This window comes from Haplochromis burtoni, unplaced genomic scaffold (assembly GCF_018398535.1).
Source record: "Haplochromis burtoni strain Fernald_Lab_line unplaced genomic scaffold, NCSU_Asbu1 Contig_38, whole genome shotgun sequence".
NCBI classification, from domain to species: domain Eukaryota; kingdom Metazoa; phylum Chordata; class Actinopteri; order Cichliformes; family Cichlidae; genus Haplochromis; species Haplochromis burtoni.
Window position 1 is genome coordinate 1,765,278 of NW_024582399.1, and position 25,793 is coordinate 1,791,070.

The 25,793-nt window shown below is 40.4% G+C and overlaps 2 protein-coding genes and 2 non-coding genes across 20 annotated transcripts in view; all 4 read right to left on the reverse strand.

The window, feature by feature from the left end:
* Positions 1–3,103: 3,103 nt before the first annotated feature.
* On the reverse strand, positions 3,104–14,709 carry LOC102311028 (ly6/PLAUR domain-containing protein 1). 2 transcript variants are annotated; one of them, XM_005920163.3, is made up of 5 exons: positions 14,153–14,709; positions 9,783–9,917; positions 9,396–9,458; positions 6,259–6,519; positions 3,104–3,879 (listed from the first exon to the last, which is right to left on the reverse strand). In XM_005920163.3, the coding sequence occupies exons 1-4, from the start codon at positions 14,199–14,201 to the stop codon at positions 6,284–6,286; spliced, it is 483 nt and encodes a 160-aa protein (XP_005920225.1). In that variant the 5' UTR covers positions 14,202–14,709; the 3' UTR covers positions 3,104–3,879; positions 6,259–6,283. The 2 variants fall into 2 exon arrangements, with proteins under 2 accessions (XP_005920225.1, XP_005920226.1); XM_005920164.3 differs by lacking the exon at positions 9,396–9,458 and having other exon boundaries at positions 14,153–14,678.
* A 3,864-nt stretch (positions 14,710–18,573) lies between these two features.
* trnam-cau lies at positions 18,574–18,645 on the reverse strand. The gene has a single exon. It is a non-coding gene; the product is annotated as a tRNA-Met (tRNA).
* A 6-nt stretch (positions 18,646–18,651) lies between these two features.
* Positions 18,652–18,724, reverse strand: trnar-ccu. The gene has a single exon. It is a non-coding gene; the product is annotated as a tRNA-Arg (tRNA).
* Positions 18,725–21,060: 2,336 nt separating this feature from the next.
* LOC102311757 (nck-associated protein 5) overlaps positions 21,061–25,793 on the reverse strand; it is a 177,153-nt gene continuing 172,420 nt past the window's right edge. For all 16 annotated transcript variants that reach the window (XM_042219813.1, XM_042219812.1, XM_005920166.3 and 13 more), the window contains one exon: positions 21,061–22,661. In XM_042219813.1, coding sequence (XP_042075747.1) covers positions 22,350–22,661 — 312 coding nt within the window. In that variant the 3' untranslated portion in view covers positions 21,061–22,349. The remainder of the gene's footprint in view (positions 22,662–25,793) is intronic.

Consider the following 25,793-nt stretch of genomic DNA (forward strand, 5'->3'; position numbering starts at 1 on the left):
TGATTTTCACAGCAGTGTATTTAAAATGATACACTGAGGAGGAAAACTGTTTTTCCCAGGAAAAAAAAAGAATCTGTAGATACATGAGCTGCAAATTCCAAAGACCGAGCTACCAGACAAACAGCCACTCGAAGACAGAGGTGTAAAACAGGTTTGCTGTTCATTCTGATAAAGTCCTCTGTGTGATATAACACTTTTATCACGTTTACACTGTTGGCAGTCTTTCTATCAACTGCAGGTTCACTTAACAAGACTGTGCTTCCTGCTCAACAACGATAAGTGAAAGCAGGCTGCAAACTGTCTGAAATAAATGTCTTGCATGCTCAATCATCCATGTTCATCTGGACGTAGCGTTTTGTGGGAGAAACGTTTTGTCACTCGTCCAAATGTCTTCTTCAGTCTCAGCTGACTGCAGGTTTCCCCAATCTTATAAACAGTACATCTGCACAATAGCTGAAACTAGCCGACTGAAAGAACAATGGGCTGTGAGGTCAGTTCCTTGATCATGGGATAGTTTCAGTTATTGTGCAGATGTACTGTTTATAAGATTGGGGAAACCTGCAGTCAGCTGAGACTGAAGAAGACATTTGGACGAGTGACGAAACGTTTCTCCCACAAAACGCTACGTCCAGATGAACAACCTTCTGGGATGTCTGAAATAAAAAATGCTGCAAAAACATACATGCATAGTCATTTAAAAAGAACAGTACAGAGACATGTCAGCAAAGTGAGGTTAATTTAATAAAACACCACATCCATGCTGTCCTCGGGCTGGCTGTTCTCAAGGTTAAAGACTCAGAGAGGTTAGGCATACCTAACCCAGTAGGGACCACCAGCAGAGGTGAATATAATTTGGAGTTTCACCCCCTCAAAAAAGTTAATGCCTAGGTGCAGTGAAATTCTAATATCAGACTGGAAGCAGGATGGTTTTATTATGAAAAAGACATTAACGTGTGATAGTCCAGCACAATATTTCATAGACTTTAAAGGTTCCCTGTAATTTCCTAGATAATAATTATGTGGCTGTAAATTTACAGCAATATTCTGTTAAGGGGCTTAATTTGTTTCTAATTACTGCAAAGGAAGAAAAAGAATCTGTGTTCAAAGGAATTTTTTCAACAAATTAACTTTAATTAAGCAGTAACCTCTGTAAGTTGGAGCACAGAAGGTCAGCAGATATATCGTAAATAAAAATGTATGATTAAAGGAATCCATTCATTGTTGATTTCTAAGGGAACATCTACACAGACATACATTCAGTAACCATCGCTCCTGTGCAGTTGCCCCCTGTGTTACCAAATGCAAGTTTATTATGTTATAAATGCTGATTGGTCATTAGAGAAACTCTTTTCCAATTATGGTAGCAGAGCTGAAAATGGTGCTTGATCTAATAGTACTGGCTGAACTAATAAGAGTTGAGGGTCCGCGGTTGCTTTGTTGAGCAGAGGTGAGGCCGTGCTGCCAAGAACCCCAACCTTTCTTTTACTTTATATTGTTTAGTTTCAGTTTGGTTTTTCCTAGTTTCAGTGTTAGTTTTAGTTGTTTTTTGTTGCTCATGAACACAACCGATCATGGTCATGTTCTCAAGTTTAAGCTGAGCATCAGAAACTGTTGTGATTTGCCACACCACCATCTGTTTTACGCAGAATGTCTTGTTGTTGGCAGAGGTCAGAGGAGAATGACCATACTGCTTCCAGCTGACAGGAAGGGAACAGCAACTCAAATAACCACTCGTTTCAACCAAGTTATGCAGAAGAGCATCTCAACAGCAGCAGAAGACCACGCCGGGTGCAGCTCCTGTCAGATAAGATCAGGAAACTGAGGCTACAATTCACAGGGGCTCGTCAAAATTGGACAAAAGAAGATTAGAAAAACGTTGCATGGGCTGGTGAGTCTTGATTTCTGCTGCAACATTCACACGGTAGGGTCAAAATTAGGTGTGAACAACATGAAAACATGGATCAGCCTGCTTTCTATCAATTCAGTCTGCTGGTGGTGTAATAGTGTGGGGGATATGTTTTTAGAAAAAGTAAAAAGTGGCCAATGAAAGCATTTGTAATGTGCGTGACATTTGTTAGGGGCAGATTTGATAGGTTCAGACTAGCAATTACAATGCAAACACTTGACGACATGCGGACATGCTGGTCTCGATAAATGTCCAGACTGTCTCGGTGCTTGTTGGACAAATTTGACCACACTGACCAAGATTAAAGCCGAGGACATTTCCCTATCCATAAATTATAAATTTAGTTTGTTTTATAAGCACACAATATTGTTTCTGTTTGTTTTTATTGTTATTTCACTTAAATACAATTTCTAATATTTTTAGCTTCTAGTGTCGTTTTAATGAATTATTATTGCTTTGGTCAGAAGTCTTGCAATTTCGTGACAATTTCCCCGCCTTAAATTGTCTTAATTACATAGACCAAGAAGTTTCCAAAAAGTAACAGAGTTATTATTAAATGTTTAATATTTTGCGCTCCATTATCTGTTAAACTTCTTAGTTTTCAAACACAAAGTGAACGAGCTCTTGAAATCACGACGTCTTGCTGCTTAACGGCAGTTTTTCTGCAACATTTCTGCAACATTTATTTACATCACATATCAGCAGAATACAGTGTTACTCTTCACAGAAGATCAATAAAAAGACAAAAGTTTATCAGATGGCCCGTCTCTGACACAGCTTTTTCAAATCTAGAAATAATAAACTCAAGTATGCCTTTCCTCTTGACGTTCTTGAACTGCAGTTTCTTGTCCTGCGCTCTCCTCGGGACCGTTAAAACCTTCACGTGTGGCATTAAAATACAGCGCCGGAGTGTCTGCATCGCCGTCCACAGCACATTCACCACAGAATAAATACGATACAGTACAGATAGCCAACGCAAGCAGCAAAACAAATATCCGTGATAAGAATAAATAGGCAAACAGATCATTTAGAGGCAAATATAAATGCAGAAATTTTCTAAAATGCTCATCTGAACACTGAAATATGAGAATCAAATCAGGTTTCAGTTATGAAATTTGTTTTACAGCATGCAGAGGGAACCGTGATTTTGGGGCCATGAAGGATACTTAAAGGGAAATATGACAGAGATCACCTGAAGCAAGTCTCGAGTGAGAATTTTATTTGTACTTATATTTTTTTCTTATTATTCTGCACTATGTAATATGAAGGTTATGAGACAATTTAATAGATCATTCTACACAGGAATATTAATGCCTACTAATAGTGCTTTATATTGCAGAAGCAACCCTATGATTGACAACGCAGAAACAAAGAGAAATGACGGTTGATAGTGGAGAATAAGCATAAATGTGAAAGGAAGGTGCGAGAGAGCTGGGAAACCTTCAACTTGTTGCCTCAGTCAATGTGCAGTCTTCACGGTAACATATGAGAAATAAAACTAAAGTTTGGCTTCGTAAGGTCAAATCTGTGTATTCAGAGCATAAACAGCTACAGCATCGACAGGAAAATGAAACCAGCAGCGCCGTTTCAAACCGTAAGACCAGAAAATGAAAAAGCTCAAAAGTATTATAACCTCCACCAGCACTTTTTTTTTACAGCATCTAATAACCAGAAAATAACTTGAGACCAGCTTCTTCACATAAACACTCCACTTCACAAAAAGCCAAAAGAGAAAAAAAAAAGAGAAAAGAAAGAAAAAAAAGGCGAGAGATGACTCAGCCGCATCCTCTTCAAACCCGAGCAATCAATGATTCACAAAGCTCTGTATGCTTTCACTTCTCCGGGGTTTCAGTGTCACTCTCAGCGGTTACGCCATTTTATCAATAACACTGACAGTTTTCCATAAAGCTGAGAAGCTACGAAGCCGATGTGGTGTCCAAATCTCCTCGTAAGGTCCAGACCCCGGGATGAACCTGTGGCAACAAAAAGCACATCGTATGTATTTGTTTAAAAAGAAAGAAAGAAAGAAAGAAAGAAAAAGAAAACACTATCTTAAAACAGTAACTTTGAAACCATTTCTGTGTGTGTTTAGTCTTTTCACCTTCATGCTAAATATCTCACAGCCAGTGAACTCAGGCAACACATACGAGCCGACACTCGCTGTTTTGTTGAATTTTGGTTGAAATCAGGGCTTTGTGCACTCCACTCACATTCATTTATTAAAAGATGAGAAAAATTATTTGTTTAGGGCCTCCAAACTGTTGCAAAGCAGGAAAAGCAGTTATCACTGTAGAGAGCAGCATTAAGATTTCCCTTAGCTAATTTAAGAGTAATAGATTGAGGACATATGCTAATTTGCTTTCTAGTGCATATCAAATGAGACGATTGATACTAGTCTCACATCTGCCCATTACGTTTACAGCCAGATGGTAGTTAGCTCAGCTAATCACTGGAAAAAAGGGGAAAACAATCCCCCTCGCTCTGTCTAGAAGACAAGAGTCACCTACCTTCACTTCTAAAACTGTCAAAATGACATAACAAGACTTATTTGTTTAATCTGTTAAAGAAGCACAGTGTCCTTTGTCTCCCAGGTCAGGTTCCTCTCATAGCTTCCAGGTTTTGTGCACAACTAAGACAACCTGTTGTGAGCTATAACTAAAGCAGGGGTGGGCAACTCCATGCCTAGAGGGCCGGTGTCCTGCAGGTTTTTGAATGAACACAGCTGATTTAAATGGCTAAATTACCTCCTCAACATGTCTTGAAGTTCTCCAGAGGCCTGGTAATGAACTAATCATGTGATTCAGGTGTGTTGATCCAGGGTGAGATCTAAAACCTGCAGGACACCGGCCCTCGAGGCCTGGAGTTGCCCACCTCTGAACTAAAGCATTAACTCACACTTGATCAGCTTTACCTAAAAGAGGGCCGACAAAAGGTCCTGTACCTAGTTTAGCTCCATCTCTCTGTGGTGAAGCTACAGGCTGAGCTCATACACTGTATATATAAGACGGATGGCCCACCATAACATTACCCAGTGATTTGTAGACTATCCATTGAGGCTTTGAGTTTGGTACTTCATCCCTTGCAGTACTGTCCATACCTTTAATCATGCTTAACTCGAAGCCAAGGAAAAACCAACCACATGGAGAGCAGTTGCTGGAGGTTGCTGATTTTTACCAGGAGAAATTGGTAGCAAAGAGGGTGCTGTGCCAAAACTTCCTTGAGATTGCTTTGGCTGCTAGCAGACTGCTGTTGATACCTGTGGTTTACACGGAAGATGCTGACCTGTCTGCAAACACTTACCAACTACTTCCCAATCTTTAGTAAAATTTGCAAAAGATGCAAACCAGACACAGAGAATCTTTGCCTTCAAAGTAAATGTTGTACCTTTTTGATGCAAGCAACACATTAAAAGAGGAGATACCTTTATTTGGTCATTGCATTTCTAGTTTCCATTGCATTATTTGTAGTTTTCCCATTGTTTGATTTGTTTGCAGCTAAGTCGGTGTCTCTCATGTCAGCTACTGACAATCCTGGCAAACGGCTAGTGACTAAAGCAATCAAAAGGAGACCTCTTTGAATGCTACCAACAAAAGCAATCATGATCTCACTGGTTGAGGAATACAGATTCTTCCCTTGGCACCGGTGGTTGCCAGATGGTTGCAGACTGGTCCCTAACTGAGGTTTTAATAAAACTGAAATGATGGAGTGTCAGAAAAATTAAGTTTTACTGAAAAGAAACAAACCAAAGCTTCTTCTTTTTTTCGGTGTGGGGGGGAGATGCTTTGAGCATGTGTATATCTGATTTAAAGGTACTCGGGGGACTGGCTTCCTTTTGCAGTGACCTTCAAGTGGCCATTCAAGGAACTGGGGTTTTTGTTACTTGGGCTTTATTTTAGAAGTAGAAGTTCAGCAGCAATAGATCACTGGCTCTGCAGTACGGAATATCCCTGTTTATATCACCTATTTATGGAAAAATATACTCCGCATGAATGATGGATGCACTTTCCTTGTGTGCAAGGTGAGAGCAAAGCAAAAGTGTCTGAAACCTGCATTTTTTTTAATGGCCCCATGGGCAAATTTGTAAAAACCCTTTGGTCTTTGCAGAAATCTGTGGATAAATGTCTCTTGGCCCTGACTTGAGTAATTACTGTCGTGTTTGATAAGCTCAGTGCCTCAGTCATTTTGGGTCACACTGATTTAAAAAAAACCCCAAAAAAACACATTAAATCTACCGTCATCTTATCCCCTCGCTTATGTGGTTTTAACACCATGCTTTCTTTTACAAACTTGACTTTAATTCTGATTGGAAAGGTAAATTCTTTTAAATGGTTTAGACAGAAAACAAACTGTACAGCGAAGTTGTGGCGGGAACATCATCTACGTCAGTAGGAGGAGCAGCAGTGCGAGCAGGAAAAGAAGAAGAGGCCGGTTCGTCTGCAGGGTGGTCGTTGCCGCCGAGTTGGTGGGACGCTTCCTCTTGGGGCCGTTGCAGAGTGGGGTGTTGCAGCAGGAGATGCAGACTGAATTCAACCTGCCGGTGCAGAACTGCTGGTAGCCAGAGGAGGCGATGAGGCAAGCCCCCGAGGATGCACACGATTTCCGATAATGTATCCCTGAAAATAATAATCAAGAGCTCTCTAAATGTTTCCAGTGTTCAAACAGAAAAAATAGTAAAAATAGTAAAAGAGATTCCAGTAGTTGGAAATGCATTTAACAAAAGTTGCAAAGAAATGTGGATTCATTGTCCCTGCTGTAATAAGATTGCTTAGACTCAACTTATAAGAGCTGCAGTACTTTATTGTCCTATTTGGACTTTGAAAGTACTGATTTCCTGTCTCCTTTTATTAACTAACGTTGTGCGGTGAGGGACAATTTGTTTCTGCGATGTGTTGGAAAAATGCTTTTTATTCACTCTGCACTTTCTGACTTCTTTATCAAGTAACCTTTCTCTATCTAGTACCTATTGCTGTTATTTGTTATGTTTTTCTACGGTATGCTTGATATAGGAAGCATTTTGTCATCTATGTGGTATTGTTACTGTATTATTCATGTGGTTGTTTCTGTTGTCTGCAAATGAAATATTCCTTTGCTGGACAATAAAAAAGTGTGGATTAAATCAAATTCAGATAAATTCAATTTCTGCAGCAGGAAGTTCCATTAAGTGGAAAGGCAGGAAAAATGTGCATCTTAGCATTTTTCCCCTTGATAGTGCTTGTTTGGTATGTGGTAATAAGGCACATGTTTCTACAGAACTGCTTCTCTGTCTGTCAAGGTAAAGCCTAAAATTACTATCTGAGGCAATGCTATGAGGGATCAATGTTTTACTCAAGGACACCACGCAAGGCTACTTTGTTGCAAGCACTGAACCTATAAACTTCCAATTATAAGACACTTCATCAAGCCACGTGCTGTCTGAGATTTGACAACTAATAGGAAAAATCTGATAAGCCAATCAATTGTTATCTGAAGGGACTTTTGCAGGTAGCTGCAAACATAATATTGGCAGTCTGTAAAAATAAAGAATATTTTTACTTCAAATACTAGGCTGCAAACATGCTAGGGAAAGCTAATGCACAATACCGTGTAAAGATGGCTGGAGTAGTTGAAAAATAAACATCCCCAAATTTAGTAAAAATTGAGCAAAAACCAGATTACAGTCACTAATGTTGGTTTAATTTCTGATTTGCATAATATCAGAAATTAAACTGATATTAATATATATATATAATAACATAATTGTTAAGGCAGGAAAAACATTTACACAATAAAATGATAATTAATGATGTGCTTTAGCCTTGGATTAATTATATTAATATCAGTACTACAACGGAAGATTTTTCTTTTTTTTTTAAAAATCGAGCTATACGTAAACACCAAAATCCAACAAAGAACAGGTTACTGTTGACAGTTGTAGCTCAGATTCTAATAGCATTTTGCACAAGCTCCCACTCGGGTCTTTAAATAAGAGTGAACAAAGCAAACTGATAGCTAATGACTGTTTGGGCCTTAGAAACAATGTTACAAAAATATGTTTGATACTAGGTTAATTAATATCTAGATTAAATAAAAATACATTTATTACATGGAAGAAATTGAACTAAAGGAACAGGACTGAATAAAACTGAAAATGTTTTTTTCCCAACACTATAATAGAAAAGACTTTTAGAAGAACTAGCCGTTGTCTGTGCACATTTTTTGATTATGTTAGCTGGGGATGCTAAAGTGTAAACGTCCTCAAAATGTAATGAAAATCACGTTAATAATTTCTGTTTAGAAACTGAGAGCACCTTGGATCTTTCACAGCTCTTTAAATAAGATTTAACTCAACAACCTTGAAGTTAATGATGAGCTTTGGTCTTTGAAGAAATGCTATGCTAATACTTTTCATACTTGGCTATGCTAGTTAGCCAAACAGATGTTAGCAGATAAATACACAGATAAATGTACAGATAAATATTTTATGGAAGCTTGATTTTGCTACTGAATTTTAATTATTTAGTTTTACCATCAATAAATTAAAATGTTAGATAGCATCTCAAAAAAAAAAAATAACTTGAAATTTCGAATTAGATATGCCAAAATTTTAACTTGAAATTTTAAGATACTCAGTAAGTTCAAATTTTGAGATAGCTCAAAATAATATTCTGGTGCACAAAACAAATTAAACTTCCTACCTTATACTGCTCTGGATGTGAAATAAAAGTTCAAACGCTACACCCGTATTGTGGTTGTATCCACTTTTCCTTTTATTATTTCATATTTATACATTTTTAGACAATAAATGGAGGTTTGTTAATCATTTTTTGCATTTTCTACCACATGACCCCTGGTAGGTTTCCTAGTTTGGAATTTTAAAAAAATGTCTGCTTAAAAAATTGTCCCACCTCTTTTCCAAACTGTCAGTTTTTTTTCACTCTATAGACTGAGCTATTTTATTTCTTGTAAGGCGGCACAAAACTAATCTAATCTCAGTGGCAGCTGAATGAAAGCCTCTTGTCTTTGACAAATGAGCTGAATGAAGTAGTTTCAGTCAGCTGGGGTTTTGGATCAGCAAAACAACATCACAATACAAATAAGGCTTATGTGAAAATGAGCCTGCAAATAAAAAAAAAAAAAAAGCAATGGATGGGAACGTTTATGTAGGTTTACAACTGGAACATTTTTACACACTGTACCACAGCCCAGTGTCCCCTCTGTGATACCGAGTCCTACACCAGAGTCACCCTACACATCAGTCAGTGCTTCTCTTTTCCTTCAAAGCAGAGCAAAGGAACTAAATTACAGATAACAATATCTATTTCACTGAAAATCACAGGAGATTGCTCTTTTGGACCAGTCAATAAGACACAACGATTAACAGGTATTTTGGGATGGAAGAAGTTAGGTATCCTTGGGTACTTTCTTTTTTGTCACTAATGACAGAGAAAATTACACACATCTGCAAACATCACAGTTAATTTAAAGAGTTGTTTATGTAGGCTCCACTTACGTGACTCGAAAATAAAAGTCATGCTACGACCAAAACGAGCGTAGTCAATTACGGCAGCCTCACCTAAATGGCAGAGAAGAAAACTTAAGAAGTCACGTTCTCTCTGAGCGATGTGTTTTCAGTTTCATCTCTGGTTTCCAGACGGTCACCTTGCTTCTTTCTACTGATAAACAGAAACTCTATCTTTGTACTTTTGGCTGGCTCAGACTGTGCATTAATCCCAGTCTCTCAACCTTTATGGACTCTGTTCTGGAGCGCGTAAAGGAATGAGAAAACCAAGAAAGACATTCCTCCATCAAGCATACATAATTCTGTAATCTCTGTAACGTTGGGGCCTCTACTGAGGCATTGCCAGACTTCATGAGCTAACAACGAGAAGCGGCTTACCATCAGATTTGACCAGCACCTCCTTCTGGCACATGTCCTGTACGTTGACGGTACAGTTGACGATGTACTCTGGCGTGGAGCAGTCATTGTGCTTCATCTCCTCACACTGGTAGCACTGAATCTGAAGGGTATCTCCTGCCACACAGAGCGGAAGCAGAAATGTTCAGTTATTGCAGGACTTTTTTTGTTTCCCGCCCTACAGAGTTCTTCACATGGATAATCAATCCTCCCGTCACAGCTTGATAAGCAAAGGAATGCGTTTAACATTTGTTTTTTTGTCAAATGTCAAAAGCGCGGAGCTTAAAAAGGTGACTAGATTTTTTTATCTTGTGAAGAAAATGAGAAAGATAGGCCTAGCCACTGTTTCCAAGAGGTTTGCAAACTCAAGATTAGCAGCAGGTGGAATCTTAGCTTCCAGAGAGATCGGTTGAATAAACTTTGATATTACTTATTGATACTTTAAAGACTTAAAAATATGCCCATAAGCTGCATTCTTCTATTATGCACCACTGAGTGATAATGAATGATGCTCTGTGATTAATGTGACTGTGCAAAGCTATGAAATTTCAAGCAATATGATTTTTTAATTTTCCAATCATTACCTAGAACTTGAATCTAGCGTTTGAGTCCATCAAACGATCAGAAAAAGTGTTTACTGAGGTCGTAAACCAAGGAGAGTGTGTACAATCTGAAAAGCAAAAGCAGTCACCCCCTGCCGGCCATTAAATTAAGTCACTTGGTCCACGAGTATTGCCTGCTTTTAAACTCATTTTCAGGTGTTTTTTTTTTTCTCTCCTCCCCCCCTTCTCACCGTCTCTTCTCCCCTTTGGTTTTCTTTCTTTCTCTCCCTCTCTTTCTTTCATTCTTTCTCCCTGTCCTATCCCCCAGTCATGTCTGTCCCGTTTGTAGCAACTGAAAATAAAATAAATTCATACTTATAATAAAGGTCAATCAAATGGACCAATATGGCAAGGCCATGATGATCCAAATCAAATCAAATCACTTTTATTGTCACATCACATGTGCAGGTACAGTGGTACAGCACATATGAGTGAAATTCTTGTGTGCGAGCTTCACAAGCAACAGAGTTGTGCAAAATACAATAACATAAACAGGCAAAATACAAGAATGGCTGCATCTTAAACTAATAAATATATGTACAATATATAATAGTATATGCATTTCTGGATGTGTATACTAAATATTTTTCTACTGTGTGTGTGTGTGTGTGTGTGTGTGTGTGTGTGTGTGTGTGTGTGTGTGTGTGTGTGTGTGTGTGTGTGTGTGTGTGAGTGTGTGTGTATACACATATGTTTACAAATTAAATAGAGTAAACAATAAAATAAAATATATAAAAATATACAGAGTTGAGACATGTGCAAAACAGTGGCATTACTGTACAGTATGGAGTGCATAATGTTGAAGTTCCAGTAGTGAAGCTGAGGTGTCTATGACGTGTTCAGCAGTCTGATGGCCTGGTGGAAGAAGCTGTCTCTCAGTCTGCTGGTACGGGACCGGATGCTGCAGAACCTCCTTCCTGATGGAAGTAGTCTGAACAGTTTATGGCTGGGGTGACTGGAGTCCTTGATGATCCTCCCCGCTTTCCTCAGGCAGCGCTTCCTGTAGATGTCTTGGAGGGAGGGAAGCTCACCTCCAATTATCCGTTCAGAGCACCGCACTACTCGCTGGAGAGCTTTGCAGTTGTAAAATTGGTAAAATAAATCCGCTTGGCATCTTTCTTGGCCTTAAGACAACAATTCTGATGGCTAAAGATCCAAACGGAACACAAAAAAACAAACAAACAAAAAAAACTCATTTTCAGTCCCAGTTTAACTTAACAACGAGTGTCTACAGCCACCTGTAAAACACGGTGGAGGCTCTGTCATGGTTTGGGGCAGCATTTCAGCCAGTGGTGTTAGAGATCTTGTCAAAATGAATAAATTTTGAACACAGAAAACTACCGTCAGATTTTGATGCACCATGCAAAACCATCTGGAAAGTGTCTAATTGGCAACAGCTACATTTATTTGATTGACTGGCCTCTCCAGAGCCTGGACCTCAGTGACTCAGACAACAGGGTTTTTCACACCTCCCCCTCCTCTCAGTGGCGTTATGCACCATAGCAACTGGCCACCACAGGTGTGTGGTGATGTCACCCTTTCTCCCTCACTGTAAACCTAATCATGGCTGATCCTGTGAGTGTGTACGGGCTTCAGCCTGTCCTCTTCAAACAGCAGCTTTAAAGCAAGTCAGGATAGCCATTATTCGTCATATGAACAGCACAGGTGACGACTGATGAAGTTTGCCAGACTTTTCTCAAGTTTGAAGCTTCTCTTCACAGGACTATTTTTCTTGGATTATTGATAATTGTTCACAGTATCTGTGAATCAGGGCTGTGTGTTTATTTCATCCCCTGTGTTCTCCCAGAGTTGAGCAATAGATGCTTGTACAGATTTTAGCACATATACCATTTGTTCAACGGTATATTTGCTCCAAACATGACTAATGGCGCTCCACGAGAGCGCTCTGTCATCTTTTTATCTCCCGCTGGGTGTTTTGACTTTACGCCTACAAGCAGATGGACAGTGACAAGGTCTCCTGACTGCACGAAGCACATAAAAGCACATGTTTTTCTTTGCTCTCTTTTATTGGATGTCTCGAGTGTCAGCAGAGAGGTTATAAATTCACACAGAATAAGCCGTAAAGAAAACACATCAGCAAAGCTCAGAGTGGCTGTTCTTAATTCCCTGGTAACCCGTGGATTTTATAGCTGATAAAACTCCATTTACAACACAAGGCTGCCGCGTTAAATGTAATCTGCCAGTGCATAGATGACCCATCTGCATCCTCATCCCCTGAGGTACTAAAACCAGAGTCCAGATTGCTACGGCAACCTCTTGTAAATATACAAATGCACTTTTATGTGGGTTTTTGCCAATTTCATCTGCCGCTTTTTTTAACTTACCAGCAGAGGCACCTGCAGACCCCACAGGAGCTGTTCAAAGACCTACTCGGTCCTCATTTTTCAAATAAATCATTCTGTTCTTTGCATGTTCTCTGTGGAGAGTTAAAAGATCAGCTCTAATTTAAAAGGTGGACTGGACTCCGTCAGTCATTGCAGATGCAGCAGACATATTTCTTTTGCAGTCATCAAGCTAAATCGTGAGGATTAATTTGAAATACATATATTCAGCCTTTATTTTGAAAGAGCACCATAGGCCTTTATTAACTTTTATACTGTATGAGAAAAAATGAGCCCAGAAATCACAAAAATATTTATTCTTCTCCTATTGCCAGAAACCTTGAGATGCCTCATGCTCTGCAGAGATCTGCACAAACCGTGAGGCAAAAAGAAAGCGAGTGTAAGTAAACATATGAATTAGACATCACAGTGCCCACAATGACGTTGTAGTCCTGTTTAAGTGACTGCTACGGTTGGAAATCAGATGATCTACAGACTCAGTGCCACCTCTCTGCATCATAACTAAAAGCAAAGTCTATAAATTGATATAATCAAATCTCAGCATTTTTCATCAGATCACTGCGTATGCTCACTTACTGCTCCATGCTAGGATATCTTCATCAGAGCAGCTCAAAAATCCATCCCTGCAGAAACGCCTGCTCTAAACATCCCACTCAAGCTTATAGATATCACTGGTGCAATCATTTAAATGGCAGCAAGCATTCACCTCCAACTTTAAAGGTCCTCATATCATATCCACCACCACAACACCACCCTAAAACATTTAAACCAAGCAAAACCTGCAGACTCCTGAAATCAGGACACCAGGGCAGCATCCAGCTCCCGAGCTCTGCTCATCACTTCTAGAAAACTGCTCCAAATCCCCCGTTTTCTTAGTTCCGCTACAGAAAACAGAAGCTGATAAGAAAAACAAACCACATCCTTTTTGCTACTTCTATATCGCCATCCTCTGAACTCCAATCACCTGACGCACTTCGGAACAACTAAATACTATCAGCGCGATGTGGCAGAAAGTCATGCAGCAGCGGGAACAAGCGGCTCGCACTTTTAAAGGGCGTCATTGGCGTGGATTTGTGTTACTATCGTTCCCACTTTGCTCCAAAATGAGCTCGGGGTGTGTGAGGTGTGGGGTGGGGAGGGGGGCACTCCTTCTCCAAAACCATAAATCCTTCCTGCTGTTTCTCCACTTATCTAAAAACATCTGGAAAGATTCTCTTTTTTATTCTTTATCTATTGGCACAAAGACGAGTCTCCAAAATGTTATACCGGCTATAAAGTAAAGTTCATCTCGACTGGCTCTAAACGAAGTCTGCATTTCCTCTCTGTGCGTGGACATGACTTCTATCATCATACGAGACCACTGCGGTCTCCCCAAAGTTGCACCTACCCGCATCGAGGAAGACTCCGAGCAAAGTCGCGAAAACGAGCAGACGCATTCTCTCCCAAATGATGCTCGGAGGGGAAACATGAAGAGAAGAAGAATGGGGGGACAAACACGCGTGGACTCCCTGAGGTTGTTATAAGACAAGGAGGTCGACCCGCCGCAGAGGCAGCCCGGACTCGGATCCGCTCATCCTCCCGGCTGACTGAAGTGACAGCGAAGAAAAAGAGAGAAAAGAGAGAGAGGGGAGGAGAAGTAGTAGAAGAAGAAGCTCCTGCCCGCAAAGTGCGCGTCTCCTCTCCACGCAGCGCGACTGGAGACAGATCCGGAGCGCAGAAATCATAAAGCGCAGCCACGTGACTGGAGCGCACAGTTGGCGTTTCCATTTCTCATCCTGTGCCCGCGCACTAATTGCGCATCATTACTTGTTATCCTCTCACCGTGACTCTTTCTCGGCGCTGGCGTGTGGATTTGGATAACAAATAAAATCCCCCGTGCGCAAAACTTGGATTGGCGCGTTTTGGTGCTTCCTAACAGCTCGCCAGAATATTTCAGTGAATGGAGTCCGTAGCCCCCGCAAAGGGAAACACTTTCCCCTCGTCTGCTTTTAAGATCTTTCAGTCACGTCAGACTCTCAGTGGCCTGGATCACATAGCACGCGACGTGTATGTTTTTAATGGCGTAAATAGTCCGCGTGCAGACGCACATTTTAATATTAATTAATGTAACTGAGTCAGCTCTAAGGTGGGGTGGAGGGCCACGGTGCGTTTACTATTACTCTTATTCACGCCATGTAATCGCCATGAACTTATATTAATGACGTATCATGTGATCATTTTACTTTAGAAAATAAAAGATGTAATGTGAACATTTTTATCTGCGCGCGCGTGTGTCACTGAATGCATTTAACTCCGTTTTATTTATATCGCACCAAACAATCACTTTACACCGTGAAGTAAAGATCCTACACTAATAGATTGATTTATCTATTGATAATTATCACTGAATCACTGTAACTGTACCTGCCTGTGTGCACTGAGCTAAACTTTGTTATTTAAGTAACGTCTGTCAGTTCAAACTACACAGAGCAGAAAAATGTTATCTTTACAATTAAATTAACTCAGGCAATCCATCTTTTAAAAAAAAAACAAAAAAAAACGACAACAACAACTATCATCTAGTTTTGGATTCTAAGTACATACACAGAATACTCAGAGGAGAAGATTGTGCCATCGCTGTTGCTCCAGTGTTTCCCTCCGCTGCAGGTGTTGGGGTCCTGAGCTTATTAATCTGTGCTCAATACACCTGTGAACACCACTGTTGGTGAACATGTGGCTAATTAAGTCATCAACTACTTCATTAGGTCCACCTGTTTAATGCAAATATCTAATTGGCCAATCACATGGCAGCAACTCGAGGCCCTCAGGCACAGCCTGCTGAGGTTCAAACTGAGCATCAGGATGGAGAAGAAAGGTGATTTAAGTGTGAATGTGTCATGGTTGTCGGTCTGAGTGTTGGGATTTCCCCACACAACTATCTTAGGTTTTAATAATAATAATAATAATAATAATAATAATAATAATACATTTTTATTTATGAGCGCCTTTCAAGTCACCCAAGGACACTTTACAATAGGATAAAACACTTAGTAAAACAATGGCAGAATAAGAACAATAAAACAAAAGCACAAGATAAAATGAACAAACAGTGGATTCACAGTGAATATACAGATTTGAACAGATGAGTTTTGAGTTGGGATTTAAACTGAGAGAGAACCAATGTTTCTTATTTCAGGGGGCAGAGAGTTCCACAGCCTGGGAGCAGAGCAGCTGAAAGCTCTGCTTCCCATGGGGGTGAGGCGGAAGAAAGGTACAGCAAGCTGGATAGAAGAAGAAGATCTAAGTGAACGGGCAGAACAGGTAGTGGTTAACAGGTCAGAAAGGTAAGGAGGAGCGAGGTTATGAATGGCCTTGAAGGTGAGCAGAAGAAGTTTGAATATTATCCGGAATTTCACAGGGAGCCAGTGAAGTTCCTGAAGAACAGGGGTGATGTGCTGGTAGGAGGGGGTTCTGGTGATAATGCAAGCAGCAGAGTTCTGAAGCAGTGGAAGCTTATGGAGGGATTTTTGGGGGAGACCATGCAGAAGAGAATTGCAGTAGTCAATACGGGAGGTAACAAGACTATGGACAAGAATGGACGTAGACTGGGTGGAAAGAGAAGGAAGCAATCTTAATGCTGCGTAGATGGAAGTAGGCAGAACGGGTGAGATTATTGATGTGAGATTTATAGGAAAGTGAACTGTCTAGGATGACACCAAGGCTCTTAACCTGAGGAGAAGGGAAAACTGTGGAGTTATCGATGGTGAGTGAGAAATGGCTCGCCTTCAAAAGGTTGGATTTGGTGCCAATAAGGAGGATCTCAGTTTTATCCTCATTACAGAGAATGTGCTGTAAAAGAGACAATATCCAGTGAGCAGCAGTTCTCTCAGTTAGAATCCTTTGTTGTTGACAAGCCTGGTTCAAGCTGGTAAAAACAGGCAATACTAACTAAACTAACCACTTTTTGCAACTACAGTATGCAGAAGAGCATTTCAACAGGAGCAGAGGGTCACTCCTGACTAGAGATGGACCGATCAGATATTATGTATCGGTATCCGATACTGACGTAAATTACTGGATCGGATATCAGAGAGAAATAAAAAAAATGTCATCCGATCCATTAAATATAAAAAAAAAAAAGCACCTCACAAAACTTGCAACACGGCGTAACTCGGCTCATAACCGTAGCATGTCGGAGCAGTGTGCTCAAGTGATAGAGAGGCTGTGTGTATTTGTAGCCTTGCTACCAAACCAGCATTTCATCTCTGAGAAGGTTATCCCAGAGAGAAGTAAAGCAAGTGTGTAAGTTCATCTCTGAATGTTTGTAAAGCATTCCCGCGTTAAGCTTAACAACCAATACCTGGAGCGACTGCCTCTTCTTGCTGCTACTTCAATCCTGAAACTGATCAATGATCAGCTGATCGGCTTTTCTGTCGCGACTCCGTCTCTCTTGTTTGTTTTTGGCCCACTTTGCACCAGAAAGAGGAAACCAGCGGCTGAACAACAGCAGCACGTTTAAGCTTGATCAGCTGTTGTTAGAATTTATTTAATATTACTTTCTACACCAGGATCTTTTTCTACGCAGCTGACGCTGGTAACTGTGCAGGGGCGGATCTAGCAAAGTTTAGCCAGGGGGGCCGATAGGGCATTAACAGGGAAAAGGGGGCACAAAGACATACTTTTCTTTCTTATTGTCATTTAAAATGTCTAGCTTTTAATCAATAACTATCTGAATCTTACACCCAAAGTCCATTACTGTATATAGTAACTATTAAGTCTAATATACCCTAGTAAGCTATAGTACTTTTTCCTTTGGGAAGATACCGTCTTTGCAGTCTGCAGTTCTGTTGAAGGAAAATGTTGAATCTATTTAATTATTTTTCAAAAATAATTTATTTCTGTGCATTTTTTTTCCACACTGCATCAAATTAAAGTTGATTACGTCGATTAAGCATCATGAGGTGGAGTGTGGTTCCCTATTTTTTTTTTTTTTGCTGGGAGTTTGCAACCCTATTAGTTAGGTTGCTTAAGATTTCTGCTAAGTACTCTTTAAAATACCAGAATAGGAAGGATGGAGTAGGTTTAAGTTTATTAGATTGATCAGTATTGCTGAACTATGAAATATTTTGGGTGCAGTGTATTTTTTACATACAGGTATAACAGAATAGCTTTAGTGTTTATTTAAACTTGAGTTTGAACTTATACAAAATGCAGCAACATATTAAAAAAACAATTTTATTGATTAAAAAACACTATATCGGATTCATATCAGTATCAGCACATATCCAAATTTATGATATCGGTATCGGACATAAAAAAAAGTGGTATCGTGCCATCTCTACTCCTGACATCAACCAAGAGTCGTCTTATTCTTCTTCTCTAAAAACAGGAAACTGAGGCTACAATTCAAATTCACCAAAACTGCATAACAGAAGATTGGAAAAATGTTGCCTGGTCTGATGAGTATCAATCGCTGCTGCTACCTTCAGATGTTTTCAGAATTTGGCATAGACATTAAAACATGGATCCATCCTGCCTCGTATTAGTGCTGCTGGTGGCTGCTTCCAGCAGGATAACACACCATGTCACAAGCTTAGATCATCTCAAACTGGTTTCTTGAACATGATAATGAGTTCAGTCCACAGTCGCCAGATCTCAGTCCTATAGAGCGCCTTTAGGATGCTAAATGGACAAATCTGCAGCAACTCAGCGATGACATCAAGTCTATAATAGACTAAAATCTTTGAGGAATAAAGGGACACATCAGTACTAGAAGTGGCAAAGCCAGCGTTTGTATACGAGGACAGCAAGGTGACTGTCTAAAAGTGCTAGCAGAGGATGGCTTTGATCCATCGACCTCTGGGTTATGGGCCCAGCACGCTTCCGCTGCGCCACTCTGCTGCACAGCACCCCAGATGGGACTCGAACCCACAATCCCTGGCTTAGGAGGCCAGTGCCTTATCCATTGGGCCACTAGGGCTGCACACAGGAGCTAGCAGGTACAAGCAAGGTTTAACTTTAAAGGCCACTTAGACATGTTAGTGTTTGTGTGCCTGATTATTAACCCATCTTTTATGGAAGACTTTTATAATCACTTGATTACTGCTCCATTTTATTATCTGCAGCAATTGACGTTAGCTTTGGCTTCCGGACCGTTTGCACGTCTCTGAAACTCACTTTGAGAACTTGAACTACTTTTCAGTTTTTGAGTCATATTTTCAGTGCTGTGAAAATCCATTAAGTTCTGCACTTTGTGACTCATTTTTATTTTTGTAATACCGCTGTGTAGTCATCACCAAATTCTGTGACCTTTTCATGAGATTTTAATAGAGTCTTTTCTAATAATAAATCAGTGCACCTATGTCTCTCTTATTCTTTCCTCTCTTCGCTTTCTACTAATCCTCTACCAGTTGCTTCCACTTCCTGAGACTTGGTCAGCTGGAGATCTCTTCCCGTTAAAAGGGAGTTCTTCCTTCCCACAGTCACCAGATGCTGCTCACAGGGGTTATTGGTCTAATACTGTCAGTTCTTTACGTTGTGATTCACCTTGAGGAGGTGCACAGAACAAAAGAAAAAAAAAAGCATACTACTTAACCTCGACTTTAAATCTGCTCGCGTGCTGATCAAATAACCTACAAGCCTATGCTTAAGAGGCAGACACAGAGAAAGAGAAATCTTCCAAGCGTGCTTAAACTAATTGCGTTTATTTATATGCGTATAATTGCCCATCAGGGGACTAATGGTTATAAATCCCTCTGCAGCGAGAGCTCTGAGCTTCAGCCCCTGCTGACAGATTGTGAGGGGGAAGCGGTGATTACACGCCATGAAACATTTTGGGGAGGGCTTTCTCCAAACCTGGATTTTCACACTCAAAGAAAGGTCAAATGAATCACCGCGCATGAAGGTACACGTAGCACCTCCTTCACTATATTGCTCAGAAAAACACACAGACATCCTGCAGCTCAGGTTGAAATAGGAAATAGTTTCTCGTATTTATTTAGGAAATAGTTACATAAAATATAGCATTAAAGTCTAGTGTAACAGACAAATTGCACACAGTAATAATAATAATAACAATAATATTAATTACCAAAGTAACACTGCTGGTAACTTTCTCTTTACAAAGGAAGGTTTAAGGAAAGAGGTGAAGCATGACAATCACACTACAGTCTGACAGTACAAAATGTGGGTATAAATACTGGACATCTAGAAAAATACACAAGTCCTCTTCAGACTCTCTTCATACAATATTAACAGTTTCATAGAAAAATCGAAAACACACAGTCGGCTTTGTTGATTAGCACCAGCTGGTCAAATTCCAGAGAGAAATTTGGCATAAGTCCTCCTAAAGTTCAAATATGTCTTTTAAAATAAAGTGATAAAAAACATTTTAGCGTGAGCTCTTATTGATCAAAATAATATTTTTACTTTTTTAATAAACAAGAAGAAGAAGAAGAACCCCCGAAAGAAAACACAAGACGCCAAACAGCAGATATTAAACAGGTTGAACGATTGGCAAACAATTTACATCTTTTTACTTTCTTTTTGTTCTTACTTGCATATATATCGATCAGCAATGCCCGTTCTGATATTAACTTATATTTTTTTAATATATACAACATAATATACAGCCACGAGAGGAAAGCTGAGGTTTTGGAGAGTTTGGGTGTGTTATGCTACATGAGACTACGTTTGGATGCTTGGAGAGCCATTTGTCTACGCTTTCCCGATGGCTGCATTTTCATTTTTACAATTGACTTTAGTCCAGTATGTTCCCTGAGCTACGGGCGACGACACCTTATGTTTGCTTGTTTTATCTGTACCTGGTCTCATTAATTCATGTACCATGTGGAAACGTCCTCGTTAGAGAAGCTGCGGAGATAGTTTGCCACCACTGGGTGTTTAACTGCTTAAGGAAAAACACAACAAGATAAAAATGATAAAAAAATGACTAAAAAATAAAGAAAACTTTAATTATTTCTTTGAAAAATATTGCTTCAAGAGAGTAGACAAAGATGGATCAGGTGGGGTTTTTTTTTTTTTTGGCGTTGTACATAGCAGCAATCCATAAAATGACACCTTGGGTTTTAAAAGAGTTTCAAAAATGGAGTTTTATGCAAATATTGCCCATTCTGCTTGTCGTGTTTTCTTTTATGTTACACATCTTTGTACAGTATTTGTTACAGTGCAATGATAAGAAGTACGCCAGCATGTTGGGAGGAAGAGGAGGAGGGGTGGTCACTAATGATACAAACGTGTATTGCTGTCCAGTCCACCACACCCAAGCCAAACCTTTAAAAGTCCTGTTTTTTTTTCCTTTTCTTTTTTAGGTTGAGGATTCATCCTCGCGTCTGTAGCTCTTCTAAGTGCTTCTTGTTGTAGGCAGAGGGGACCGGCACTCGTCCTTTCATGGCAGGGCTGTAACTGAGACAAGTCCTCTCCAAGATTAGCTGAAGGTTGAGAGGAAATCAAGAGGAAACCAAACCAAAACCAAGACATTTTTGCAAGGCTGAGAAAAAAGAAGAAAATAAACACAAACTAGTGTTTAGGGCTGGGCGATAGGACAGTGACCGGCTCAGATGATTGGCGGTTGTATTATTGCGGGAGATTTTTGGCGTTTTAGTTTGCTAATTTTCTGCGTTGCAACCGTAGACAGTATAAAAGATGGACGTGGCTGTGGTAACATCACCCATTGGTTTCAGAAGTTCAAACTTCCGATGTTTTTAAACTGCAGTTGACGAGAGATGGACATGGCACACCCCGGATAATCGTTAAACTTCAAAGAATGTACAGAATGGACTTAAATATTTACTGAGTATGACCCAAATTAAGCAAGTGAGCTAATAAACTCATCACAAAAGTGTTTACTTATGTTGTCTCTGGATTATTTTCCCATAGACAACAAGTCTTTCTGGAACTACAGGTCTGCATTCCCTGGTGGTTATTAAAGAATAATGCAGGTTTAAGGCACTTCTGCATTGGCTTTATTTCTTTATTTATTTTGTTATACTCGGAAGTACATCCACCTTTTATAATGTTGCTGTAAATAATTAACTCTAAAGTGCAATAGCTCCTTACTTTCTGGAGGTTTTATGAGCAAGAGTGGAAAGCTGTACACAGATATCAAAGTTTTTCACTGACATGCCAAATGTTCCTGGTTTTCTACCCTAATTGTTTGATAGAGTTGCTGTTATCCCATCTGTGGTTCCCAAAGTTTGGGCATTTTCAACAAATAAATACAAACTTTTTAAAATGTCGGCTTTCCAAAATGATGCCACTTCAAATTGATAGTTTAATTTGGGAATGGCTGCTTTAAGATGCTAAGGTGTACCTCAGTTTGCCAAAATAATTAGTTGTGGAGATGTGGCAGAAAATGTTAATGTATCGCCCAACCCTGTTAGGGGTAATCCCCTAGAAAAACAGATGTAATCTACCCAAAAATCCACTCCATATGTCCACTGTGTCGTTCAACCTCCAGCCAATCAAGGCATGATTTCCAATAAGAAGGACAGAATCTGAAACCCAAAGAAAGACTTGAGGAGTCAGTCCAAAGACGTAAGAGAAATGTCTTGAAAACTGGACTCCATCTCTACAGCCCTGCTTTTTCAGACTTCGTTGGATCCCTGGCTGGTGCAGGAAGAGAAGCTGTCGTACAGCGAGTCGCTAAGGGAGCCCACGGGATCCACCCCGGGCCTGCTCGTGAAACTGGAGGAGGACGAGGCCTCGTCTCCTTTGAAGCAGCTCTCCCCGCTCTTCCCCCCGTCGGCGTGGCAGTCAGCTCTGCGGCCGCCCGAGCCTGTGTCCGGGTACAGGCTGCTGGAGCTGCTCTGATTCAGCTTGTTTAAGGACTCCAAAGAGAAGTCGAGAGAGAGCGGCTGGCTTGCGCTGACGGGCATCTTCTCCATGGGAATCTCCTTCTGCAGAGAGAAAGGAACATCTGTTAATGAAGAGCAAATACACGCTAGTTCATGTTACGGTAAATGCTGCAGTGTGAACTTTTGCGCTGCCCTGTCTCTACTCTAACAACAGTGAGTAGGACAGTGATCTATATTGAGATTTTTGTCACGCTCAACGACCAAATGTACGTCTTGGGTGCTGGCAGGCATTCATCGCAGGGAATTTGGTCCCCTCGGCACTCTTCCTGCTACATTAACTGTGCCATTCAACGTTATTATTTCTTTTGCATTACCTCTGGCCATCTGCTTTGTAGGAATACATTAGTAAAAAAGCTGCTGTTTGTTAACACTGCTTCAATTAGCAGGAGTGGTTTCATCTCTTAGCTGATGCCAAAATGTGCCAGACCAAGAAACACACCTTTAGCTAACTCAGCTACAAAAACTGTAAAAGCATGCATTAGCCGTCTGCTTCACTGTCATATGACCCATTGCCACACAATCACAGAGTAAAATAATCCCTTCAGAGGGAAAGCAACACAACACATACACCTAAAAATAGTCTGTTCTTATTCATAATGTACCTGCTTCCCAGTATCTTTTTAATGCGTGTCTCAAAAGACACTTTAACAAGCTAGTTACTGTACCCCTCAGCATCAAAACACCTCCTCAGAGGCTGTAAACAACTTTATTTCTGCAACAAATAAAGCCTGGGAGCACAGCAGCTATCTTCATAGGTGCTTTTTGCAGGGGTAAGTACACAGAGGAGTAGCTGCAGGGGCTGGACAACCTCTAGGGACCCTCCAAACCTGGACCGTTTAGCATTTAGCTGCGAGCTGTAGCTCCCTTCGGACATAAATCCAGAACTACTTCACACAAGGAGCACAAACACATACACCACTGAACTTTATTAGCACAATTTGGCCCGTGAAAACTCTTACTGCAAGGGTCACGCACACACAGAGATCTTTAAAAGTTCCCCTTAATATGAAGGTCTCATCTGCCTCTTATCACACTGAAAACGTGATCACATTTGTCTTACTTAGCCATAAATACATGCTGTCACAGCCTTTATTACAAAAGTTCCACCTAAATAAAAACCAAAAGGGTTTGATCAAATAAGTCATAAAGCAAGGAATTTCTCCTTTTTATCAAAGAGGCCACAACGAGAAAAGTTTAATTTGGTAATTTCTGATTTAACAGTATGTAAAAGTGGGCGACCTAAGGAGACATTAGCTCACCTTTTTTGTTTACTTTGTAAAAATGTCTATGTTCATAATGCTGCTATATCCCAGCCTAATTAATATACTGTAGGGTGAAAGCTTCACATGAGCCTGTTGCTGTTAGTCTGGTCCACAGGGTTGACATTTCCAGCCACAGAGCAGGCTCATAGCATCAATGTATAAGAAGCTGAAGTCACGTAATTCTGAACTGTAGCAGGAAGTACAGTGTTCCTTTATGTAAGCACAGCTGTTAATTAATTAATTAGTCCTGTTGTCTGTGAAACCATTGATTGAACAGCTTATTTTAATTTATTTTTTTATTATTTATATTTTTAATTCATTCTAAGGTCTGTATGTAATGGAAGTGTGCCCATTTAGGGTTTCTTCTATTTCCTGCTGCAGCCTGATCTAGCATGTTTTTCTCCTTATCAAGTAGCCTCATCTCTTATCTTATCAAAATATTCCACCTTTGGTGATGTGGTGCTTCTGTAGATGTATGCAGTGACAGCTTACTGACTAAATGACATACCGCTGAAACTGGATTTCTTTCTGTGAGACATAGCAGGCTGTTCGTGCTCGATACAGGGGTGTCACTGCTCTATAGTGAAACATTAGTGAAGTCTTCTCAGTTTCTCTTACTAACAACCTAATTACATTCACGTGCCAACCCAGGTGTAAACTATGTCATGATGAGGAAAGGATTGAGAGGGAAGAGAGGAAATCATTTGCCTCTAAATGCAGCAGGTCTCATAAGAGCATCAAATCCTGGAAGAGTTTTAAACATGCAAATGTAAAAGAAAATGCCTGAAAAGTTCAACAGGAAGGCTAAAAATGAAAGTAATCACCTCATATTGTGACCGATGCCGAATCAACACAAAACCCTAACATCCCATCGAGGCCCATTAATCTGCACGGTGACCTTTGTTGGGAGGCGGAGTCATCATAAATTTGTAAAGAGGCCGGAATCAAAAGAAATATTAAAGGAAAAATGTGCCCAGAGGTGACGTGTGACTCATATCTGACACACAGGAGCAGCTTTTTTTTTTTTTTTTTTTGCAGGTGCGGAGGTTAACTACCAAATTAAAAACCAGGTGCTGAATGCAGATTAGACCGGACGAGTTTTAATTCGACACCCACGCGTGCTTTTTCATAGCTTTCCTATTTTTGTGTCAGATTTTTGTCAGCTGTACAAAAAAGAAAAGACCTGTCGTTAAACCGCCTCGGGGCAAAGAAAAGAGTGCACAACGTGAATCTGTGATTAGCTGTGCGACAGTGAAAAACAGTCTTCAGATGCTGATTCTCTCAGCCAGCCTCCATTCGTCAGAAACAAGAGGAGAGAAAAGAAAGGGGGGGTTGGCTGTGCTATCGCTGATTGGGTTTGATTTCGGAGGAACACAATTACCAGCAGATCGAAGCTTCCCGGTGCAGGTCTCTGTACCACCTGCGGGCGCAGCCAAAATGATGGCTCCACACATAACTCAGGCTCCAGGCGGACGTCTCAGTGAGAGCTTCCTTCTTGAAAACACGAGGGCCCGAATCAGCAATTGGTTCTGCATCACATGCCAGTAATAGGATGTCTAAACTCAAATTCAGCAGACCTGCTTGCTACAAAAGCTGAGTGAAAGGGTCTTTTATTAAGGCTCAAGCAAGAAACATTTTTTCGTTTTCCCCTGCTGTTATGTATTTTTCCCTTTTTACGTTAATATTCTGAGTCGTACAGATGTTACACGTCTATGCTTTAGATCTGTAATCCTTCAGATTTCTCATGAAGTCAAACTAATTGTATGCACACTGCTATACTTAGTAGCTTTTAATGACCAAAATTGTAATAGCCACACTCTGTAAATAAAAGAGGGAGCTAGTAACAGTTGCCATCTTGGAGTTCCCAGGGAGGGGGGGGGGGGGGGGGCGGGGGGGGGGGGGGGGGGGTCGC